Source organism: Apaloderma vittatum, unplaced genomic scaffold, assembly GCF_000703405.1.
Source record: "Apaloderma vittatum isolate BGI_N311 unplaced genomic scaffold, ASM70340v1 scaffold3578, whole genome shotgun sequence".
Taxonomy (NCBI): domain Eukaryota; kingdom Metazoa; phylum Chordata; class Aves; order Trogoniformes; family Trogonidae; genus Apaloderma; species Apaloderma vittatum.
In genome coordinates this window covers 76,421-86,155 of record NW_009732258.1, presented here as the reverse complement: position 1 = coordinate 86,155, position 9,735 = coordinate 76,421, and the positions used below count along the sequence as shown (strand labels likewise).

At 43.5% G+C, this 9,735-nt stretch overlaps 1 protein-coding gene across 1 annotated transcript in view; it reads left to right on the top strand.

Moving 5' to 3' along the window:
- Positions 1 to 634: 634 nt before the first annotated feature.
- The window catches only part of MAP2K5 (mitogen-activated protein kinase kinase 5), a gene marked incomplete at its 5' end in the record, with an annotated part of 80,992 nt that continues 71,891 nt past the window's right edge, over positions 635 to 9,735 (top strand). The window contains 3 exons of the mRNA XM_009875436.1: positions 635 to 703; positions 809 to 890; positions 5,099 to 5,160. Of these exons, the coding sequence (XP_009873738.1) occupies positions 635 to 703; positions 809 to 890; positions 5,099 to 5,160 (213 nt within the window). The remainder of the gene's footprint in view (positions 704 to 808; positions 891 to 5,098; positions 5,161 to 9,735) is intronic.

Here is a 9,735-nt window from a genome sequence, read left to right as displayed (position 1 = left end):
ATGCCATGTTGGGAATTTATATAAAAAAGGGGATAAACATGAAAGAAACTGAAACGTAAGCGTGGTGGGACGAGGTGCTCCCCTGGAGCACTGCTGAGCCGTTCTGAGGTACTTTGAGTGCCACCGTGCTTATTTAGCCCTCGGAGCTAACGTGGGCACACGAGGAGGAGGAGCTGGGAGGGGATCACGCTCCAGGTGATACAGCAGCAGCTCTGAGTTTACCAACCTGTGGATCTGCCATGTCCGCTCTTGCGTTACACGTGGGGCTTGTGTTCGAGTTCTAACTCATCCCTTGGTCAAATGGTTCAGCCACAAACCGTGTGGCATTTCCTGGGTGGAATTGGCTGTGTGACTTGGTTTACTTGTAATTGACTTTAAAGAGTCAAGAAGTCTGTCCGTTCATTGCCTTCCTTTGCTCGTCTCTCTGTTAAAATACTCTTTGCACCTATTCCTCTCTTTTCGTTTCTCACTTAAAGGTGAATTAACGCATGGACCTTCAGGTTTTTTTTATTTTGAATCATTCATTTAATTTACGGTTGGACTCGATCATCTTTGAGGTCTTTTCCAACCTTAATGGTTATATGATTCTAATTTTTATGTCAACTCTGATCATCTGTTGTTTTTTGTATTTTAGGTCATACCCTTAGATATAACACTGGAACTCCAGAAGCAGATAATGTCAGAGTTAGAAATTCTTTATAAGGTATGTAGATTTTTCTCATTTTCATTATTCTTGCTTGTAATCTTCTTAGAACAAATTTTAAAACGGGCTTCTCTTTTTCTTTTTTTTTTTCCTTTCTTTTTCCAGTGTGACTCGTCATATATCATAGGATTTTATGGTGCTTTTTTTGTAGAAAACAGAATTTCGTTGTGTACAGAATTCATGGATGGTGAGTTGTGTATTTAGTGTGCTTTTGATTGCTAAGTATCGAAATGGGAAAAATCACACAAAGATGTACTTTTCCAGAATGGAGCAAAATGTGGTAGTATGTCTTGAAAATGTAAAGTATTATTAATCTGGCAGGTAGTTTTGTCTTTTTTAGGAAAAAAAAAAAAAGGTTAGTATTTGGATTGTGTTATATTCTTTGTGTTATGCTTTATTTTCCCAAGTGTAACTTTGCCTACTTTTATTGAAAATGTAAATAGAACAGAAATAAATGCTAGCTTAATTTGTGGTTTGATATTGGAGTCTTCCATACAATCTGTCCTCGCTGACAAAACAGCTGTTCCTCACTTTTACTGTTTTGATAGCCAAAACAGATTTTTCTTTTAAAGAACTCTATTAACCCAATGTCCTATGTGTTTCCGGTGGAAATCGTCTCTTAATTGCAAGACAGGGAATTATTTTCCGACGCAGCTGTTGAGCGCTGCTGCACCGAGTGGCTTGTTGAGCGTGCTCTTGTTTCTCCTACGGTGAATCTTCAGACCAAGAGCATCCCTTTCCCTGATACTTGTCGCTACGGAGATGTATTAGTACTTTGCTTCAAAATCTTGTCCTTTGTGGCATTCTTGGAGGAAAAGTGTCCTGCTTGCAGCAATTTATAATCGTTGCTGCCCTCTGAGCATCAGTTGGGAGAGCATGCCTTGTGGCAGACACGGTCCCCTCGTGTCTCGCCCGCGGAAGGCGCCTTCACAGCGCTCACCTTCGAGTCGCGTTGCTGTTACGAGCAAGAGTCTGTTACTCTCTCCAGGATTTTCCTACGAGCCAGTGTTTTTGCCCTGTGCAGGCTTTTCACAAAGGTTCAGTTAAGGTGGATATAAAGCAGTAAGGATCTTGCAAATAATTTCCTGTGGAGGGAAAGCTTTCTGGCAGGAAAAATTTCCAAAGCCAAGTGTGGACCATTAAGCATCATTAAGTCTCTTCTTGCTTTTTGATGGGGACCGTGGATAAAGCCCTTTAGGGTTTTATGGTGCATTTTGTTTTCTCTGCCTGTTAAAATAGTCTGTTATTACTGTTAGTTCTCTCCTTTTACGCTTACTGCCCTTGTCCCAGTGATCACTGTGCCCTGCTTCCAAGTAGGAATATTCCTTCAGAAGAAGTATTTTATTTATTTGGCAAAGGCCTCAAGTTAAATTCTGTGCTTTTCTCATGCTGTGTGGCTATTAGCCATGTCTCTGTTCTGTCCCTGCTCTTGCACTCAGACTCGCAAGCCTGGGTTAAGCAGGAGTCGCGTGCAGGAACGAAGCATCTGCTTGTGCCAGGAACATACATCTGCCTAGATTTTACGTGCTCCTACGAATTCAGAGATTATTATTATTTTTTTAAGATGATGGACATGAACGCTTGCAGTTCTGACTTTTTGTTTGCAAATATTTAAGCCTTTAGGGTACATATCCCTCATGATGTCGCACAACGATGGTATTTATTGAGCATTTGGAGTTCTGCCGGAGATGACCCCTGCTCTGCCTCATGTTGTGCGCTCCTTCTGGCAGAAGGCAACAGCGATTGTTTAAAGGAAGAACAAAATGCAAATAAATAAAGGGACCTTGCTTTCTTTTCCCCCCAGACCTTCAATTTTGATGCAGGTGATGATTTAAAAAATAAAATAAAAAGATCTTTCTCATCCTGCAAATGAAAAGCTTTAACCTTGGCAAATTTTCAGCCCTTTTGACTGTCTTAGGCCAGTTGGTAATATTTCCTGAATCTGTATCCTGGTTGTGTCCTGTACCGTATAGGTTTTTTGACTTCCGAGTACACGTAGGGAAAAACACCTCTATAGTACCAGGTTGGTTCTTTCCTGGCACCTGCAGGCAAGAAAAAGCCAAATAACTCCCAACCCTGAGGTTGAAGTGACCTGGATCACCCTCCCACCTGCCACCTGATCTTAAAGATCAACTGAGGTGTGAGATCAGGTTTTCTCATCTTTGCCCTCTAACATTTATAATAAAGGTGATGTTCTTGTAAATGACGTTGGTGAAATGTCCTATTGCCTTTTACTTGCGTTGTTGCCTCTTTGCCTTTAAAAGCAGATTCTGAGGCTGTGCTGTCTACATAGAGATTTGGGAGCTAACGTTAGGGATTTGGAAATGTTTAGTACAGACTTTTTTTCTCCATAGGAAATGGCAGGTTTCCCCGATTGTTTGCAAAAAGATACTTCCCTTCATTTTTCAGTCAGTGCAACCTTTAGTGACATCTGTAATGGAAAGACTTAGCAGTTTGGTGTATGAAAATAGGTCTTTTTTTTGGTCCAAAACTTAAGGATGTGTTATAAGCATTAACAGGACACACTTGCTATATGATTGCCTTCTCTTTGGCTTTTGTAATGAGTGATGCTGCATCCTCTTATTTCCATTAAATGGTACTTATTTTTGCCTTCCAATACCTGAAGGGAACCCACAGGAAGGCTGGGGAGGGACTTTTGACAAGAGTGTCCAGCGATAGGACAAGGGGAAATGGGTTTAAGTTGAAGGAGAATGGGTTTAAATTGGACCTTAGGAAGAAATTCTTCAGTACGAGGGTGGCAAGACTCTGGAATAAATTGCCCAGAGATGTTGTGGCTGCCCCCTCCCTGGAGGTGTTCAAGGCCAGGTTGGACGGAGCCTTGAGTAGCTTCATCTAGTTGAGAGGCGTCCCTGGCCATGGCAGAGGGCTTGAATTAGATGATCTCTGAGGTCCCTTCCAGCCTAGGCCAGTCTGGGATTCTGTGATTATATTTACTTTTAAAACTGAGCTTCACTGTAAACCACAGACCGTGTGGACAACTTAAGAATAAACTTAATGAACACAGGATAGTTTCAATTACCCAAAATCAGAGCAACATCAGCGAAGACAAACCCATCCTCTATTTCTGACAGTAGAGACAGTGAGGAAAATGAGGGGAAAAAACAACCCCAATCATTAGAATAAGGAGTATAGTATAAACTATTGTATAATTAAGGCTGAAGGCTGGAGTAAGGCCATTGTGACTTCTTTGAATTGCAGCTTTTCAGAACAAATGGCTTTTACTTCTAAAAGCTGAACCGTAAGCAAAGTACAAGGTGTAGTTTTCTTAATTGCTGAGTATTGACCTAACTCTTTTCCCAGTGGCGTCGTCGGTGAAATCCATTTGCTGCCCTGAGAGCAGGGTTAGATCAGTGCTGAGCGCTTCTGAGAACCTCAGGCCTTGAGTAAGAAAACACATTCTTGCAAGTGACGTGTAACATGTTCTGCCTGTAATTTGCTGTTTGATCATTGGGAGGAAACTGGTGAAGAATCTAAGTAGTGAATCAGATACCATGTGGTGTGAGCACCGGCTTTTGGGGCCAAGGGTTACGATACTTCAGACTTTGACGACCACTGTTGCTTTTAGGGATGAGTTCGTTGTTCCTGACAGGTTACTTCAAGCCCGGTGGTTTTGAGTTCTGTGACTTCAGTCTTCTGGGAGGTTTTCTAACAGGAGTTGGAGTATTAATGCTGCGAGCAAAAATAAGTGACGTGGGTGAAAAGAGACTTGAGTTCTGTTTCATGTGTTTGTTCCGAAATTGAAGTGAGATCTCGAGGGGCTGGAGCGAGTGCAGAGGAAGGTGACGGAGCTGGGGAAGGAGAATAAATCTTCTGATGAAGAGCGACTGCAGGAGCTGGGGCTGTTGGGTTTGAAGAGGCTGAGAGGAGCCCTCCTCACTCTACCAGTACCTGCAAGGAGGTTGTGGAGAGGTTGGGGCTGGTCTCTCCTCCTGGGTAATGAGCGACAGAAACCAGAGGGAACGGCTTCCAACTGCACCAGGGCAGGGTTAGACCGGGCATTAGGGAAAATCTTTTCCCAGCAAGAGCGGTCAGAGCTTGGCACAGGCTGCCCGGGCAGGGGGTGGAGTCCCCACCCCTGGAGGGGTTTAAGGGTCTTTGAGATGTGGGGTTGGGGGAGATGGGTTGGGGTGAGCTTGGCAGAGCAGGGTTAGTGCTTGGGCTCGATGATCCCAGGGGTCATTTCCAACCTGAATGATTCTATGATTCTGTTCAGAGTTTGGTAGATTTTTAAGGTCAGTTATTTCTGACACAGTTATTGTTATATCATTGGTGGTGTTTTTATTAATAACCAAGGCCTAGAAAGCCCTTGTGGCTTCAAATCTAGGGCAGTATTTCATGCTGTATTACCTAACCACCTTTTGTTTGTCCCTGCAGGGGGTTCTTTGGATGTTTATAGAAAAATTCCAGAACATGTACTTGGAAGAATAGCAGTAGCTGTAAGTACTTTCTTTTTTCATTTTCTGATTGTGCATGCAATGCGGCTCTTATGGGAGTATGGCCGTGCCCCCGTGGGACACGGAGTCATCTCCAGGATCCATGTCCTCCTTGTGCCTGTGTGAAAGGGGGATGTCCTTCCTGTCTCGTGCTCTTCCTAACCATCCTGTGTGCCCAAAGACACCAGGGCTGAGGGAACCTTTCCTTTGGAATGACCAACACATGAGTTGCCAGAGGCTCAGGAAATGTAAAAGTCTGTGTTAAACTGAATGGGGTGAGAACATGAATTTGCTGGAGAACCGTGTGGTTGTGTTTCTTCATATCAGCCCTTGTAAGGATAAGGAGGGGACTGAACTTCTTATTTGGCACAAGCCAGGCCTGACAAAGGCTACCTGGGTGCGGGCTGCTCTCCCACCCTGTGCTGGGGCCCTTCACGCGTGAGCAGGCACGGCAGGGAGCTCACACTCATTTTTAGGGGTGGTGGGCAGGGAGCTGGGAGGAACTGGCTCAGTGTCTACTCAGTTTGGTAGCAAGGTGTTGGCAGTGGGATCCGTAGAGCACCTGGCATAGCCCGTCGTCGTGTCTCAGCAGCGTTCAGTGACTGCGTTGTTACGAATTCACTAGCCGGGATTGAAATCTCAAATTACTGAACAAGAGAACGAAGAAAAAAAAAAAAGTTCCGTATTTTGCCACAGCTGAACACAGGGTAAATGACCAATGCCTTAGTGGATATCTCACAAGGGAGACAGATACTGCTAAACAATTGCTAAATATAAGGAGCTCTTTGATAACTTAAGCAGTTTAAAGCATAACAAAGTTATTCTATCATGTGCCATTTAATTAAGTGCTGGGTTTTCACATTCATTATACATCAAGCTGACAATTTAAATCCTTTAATCCAGCGCAGGCAGCTATTTAGTCTCTGTTCATTGTAATTCACAGCTCTACTTTCTCTTAATTTGTGTGGCCTGCCCAGGGTGATGAACATCCTTCTCTGATGCCGTTTCCTCTAAGTAGCTTCAAATCTGCTCATTATATAGCCTGGCAGTTTCTTATGGAATTTGAATGCTTTTCACCTTTAGTTCAGAGTAAAAATGTTTCATCTCTTCTTCCCTGTGGAACAATGAGTAAGTTGCTCATGGTGTCCTCGTATTCCTGATGCCGAGTAGCGTGTGTGTGGTGTGATAGTACTGAGACTGGCCTTCAAGAATTTCTCCAGGTTCCTGTTCCTTCTCCTTTGCCTTGTCTCACTTCACGTCGCGTACTTGATACGTCCACCCTAACTTCGCTTATTGTTTCCTTCCTTGCTCTTGTCCCTGCCCCAGTCCACCTGGCTTGGTATTCTGCACATGTTCTCTTCCAATTTTTCACTTGGCCATAATGGTGATGCTTCAACCCCATCTTTTATGTCTTGATATGTATCTTTTTTTGCTCACCTGCTGGGTCATCTCTTTAAAAATCTGTTAGTTAGTGAGTATGACTCCGTGACATGGACGGTGAGCTGATACTTAACTTGTTCTAGTTATTTTATTTGCTGCTTTAGCGACCTGTGCTGTGCCCGCTGCGATGCAGGAGGTCAGGAAAGGGGTGAACAGAGGAGCAGGTGCCCTCAGAGAAGGAACTCACCCCCTTCTCCTGCTTCTCCATAACAGAAGGTGTGCGCTGAGGCTGAACCAGCACTGACAGCTTCCTCTGCTGATTTTTTTTCTCACTTCACACGATAGGCTTGTTGGAAGGAGGCTGTGAAAGCCTTTGTTTTCTCTAGAATTTGTCGGGGGCAGCAGGAACGGCTCCTTCCAGGCTTCGCAAATGGTTACGTTGCACCTTGGTCTCTGACATTTCAGCGGAGCCCAGCAGCCCCGTTTGTGGGTTGGGGCACCTTGTTGCCAAGTACCGTGCAGAGACACCGCAATTCCCAGCCTGAACAGCTTAAGAGGATAACCCCAAATCTGGAAGATTTCTGTTCGTGAGAAGGAGAATGTCAAACAAAGCTAGAGCTTGCAGGCATGGATTTGGTGGACAGATTCTGGAGCTTCCGTAGTCTTTTTTCATTCCCCCCCCAGTTTGTGTGTTTTCTTTTTTGTAACACATACACAGAGTCAGTTGTTTTTTATTCTCTGGAGACACATATGGTGCACTAGTCTATTGAAGCTGCTTAATAGTATGTGTGACCTGCACATCTGTTAACTAGAATATCCTTTTTGGTATATTTGTTGAAGTTTTTAAGCTTCCAGAGGAGAAGGATGCAGGCATGTATGGACATTTAGCAGCATCCCAGCATTCCTCTTGCTCCCACTTCATGATTTTCTTGCTTCCTTTCTTGTTACACGAATTCAAGCTGCATGCAAAGAGATGGGCTCGCAACCTTTAAAAATGATTGTCCTGCTCACAGCAGTGAGCGCAAAAGGCACAGGAATTTCCAGCTGGTCTAGAAGAAGACGCGTGTCCGCTCGACACGGCAAAGGGAGCATGTTGCCCCCAGCTCCACTTGCTCAGTTAAACACCAACTTGTACTCAAGGTCATTTCCTTGCACTCTGTGATCTCCACATGCTGGGGCTGAGCTACCTGAGACATCCCTTTCTTGACACCCCTGGTTTTCTGTAGCCAAAAGGATGGGATGGTGTGGCTACTCGTTTCCTTGAAATGCTGCTATAAATACTTCCCAGGTCCCTGCAGTGCACACGAGCAGTCCCTGCTTTCTTGCACTCTCCCTTTCCAATCAGACCTTCTCGTGCTGTGGCAGGAACGAGAGGAGAGTTTTGTCTGCTGAGACAGTCAAATGTTTTCTCGTGGTGGCAGTTGCCACTGTATTTTTTCTTACCTGCTGAGAATTAAACTGCATTTCACAGAGTCATGGGGAAATATGTGCAGTCTCTACCCCACGGCATTCTTCTGCATTCTTGTTATCCATTTCCCTTTGAAGAAGCGATCGCCACTAATTGTGACGGCCAAACAGCTTTCCAGCCAAAATAACAGGAATGTGTTGCCGCGTGCGATACCCTTCTCTCTTGGTTATTTCTTTGAGGAGTAAAGGGTAGAGGGGAGGTTTGATACTAAAAGTAAAGCATGGCAGCGGAAAGAAATCCTTAAAGGAGGACAGCATTTGCCAGGTTGTGGGGAGAAGGGCTGGTTTCTTGGGGGCAGGATAAAGTGGTAAGAGAGAGGTAGAGTCTGCTGAGACTTGAGGCCCGAGAAGCTGGAGGCATCTCTGACTTTGTGACAAAATTCATCCTGGTTGCCTGTATGAGGCCCTGTCAACAAGAAGGGCAAGTCTCTCTTCTTCCTGGTGTTCTTTATTTGTGTGAAGGCCTGATATATTTTTCCAAAGAAGTAGTATGTCTTGGGAACCCCAAAGTGATGTTGTGGCCACTCCTGTTTTCGTTCCTTCTTTGGGTGTGCCGATGTAAAATCTATTCTACCTCTGCCTGCCACTTCACGCAATTTTCTTTTTTTTTTTCACTTCAATTTCTGAAGCAGTGACATTGTGCACTGTATTTTGAGTGCTAATGTTGATTGAAGTTCTCCCTGAAAGGATGTGCACTTGAACTGTCAAGAGAGTGAATGATTGACAGCAGGTAGAAGTACTTTTTGTGTCAAGGCTTTGTCAAGTCATTGTTGTAAAACCTACTTTACTGAATACCAATAATTCCTGCTAGGTGTTCAATCAAAAGATACTCTCTTCCAGCACCATTTTAGAATAATATTTAATACTTAGAGTCCTTCCCTAATAGGTAAGTGAATAACGGTACGTTACACCAGATTAGTCCATTTGGGGAGCTCCCGTGCCCATATTTACAGCCCAGGATGAAAGGAGAAACTCATTTCATTCCTTTGTATGCTGATGCTGGAATCTGAATATGAGAGTTTGTTTAATACCGTGTCTTTTATAGCTGCTTATTCAGCACATGTTCCGTAATAAAGGTGTTTAATAACTCACAGCTGTTGAATTTTAAATTTATTTTCTGTAGGAAATGTTTCCATTTTTTCTATGGCTTGAAATGAGTATTTTTTAATGGTTTTAAAGATTTAAAATAGTCTAAGTATATGTTTAATAATCGGAGAAGTTTACTGTTCTCAAAACCACTTTCTCCATTAGAAGAAGCATGAAATGTTGCACCCCTTTATTTTTTCTTTGCATCCAGAATTTTGCTTTTTTTTTTATTATTATTACTACGTAAAAATGCTGCATAAGAAGAATTCCCCTGATTTGCTTTTTGAAAGGCCAACATGAACAAGGCCACAGCACTGGGCGTGCAGAATTTGTCTTAAGGCCTTTTGTTCCAGGCAGTTGCCATCTGAGGTAGTTGGGTACGAGGCGTGAGTTTAAGGCTGAGGAATTGCCACCTGGAGCAAGTTACCGGGGATCTGCAACCATTATTTGCTTTACAAAAGAGATTCAGATTCCACTGATGGTTTTGGTTACAGAATAAATTTTAGAAAGAGTTTCTAATGCAATAGGAGGGCTGAAAATTCCTGCGCTATCTGCTTTCACGTCGTATAATGTTTTTAGCACTTCTGCTTGATCACTGTAACAGAAGTAATTTCATTTCAGTCTGCTCGGACAACGAAAAGAATG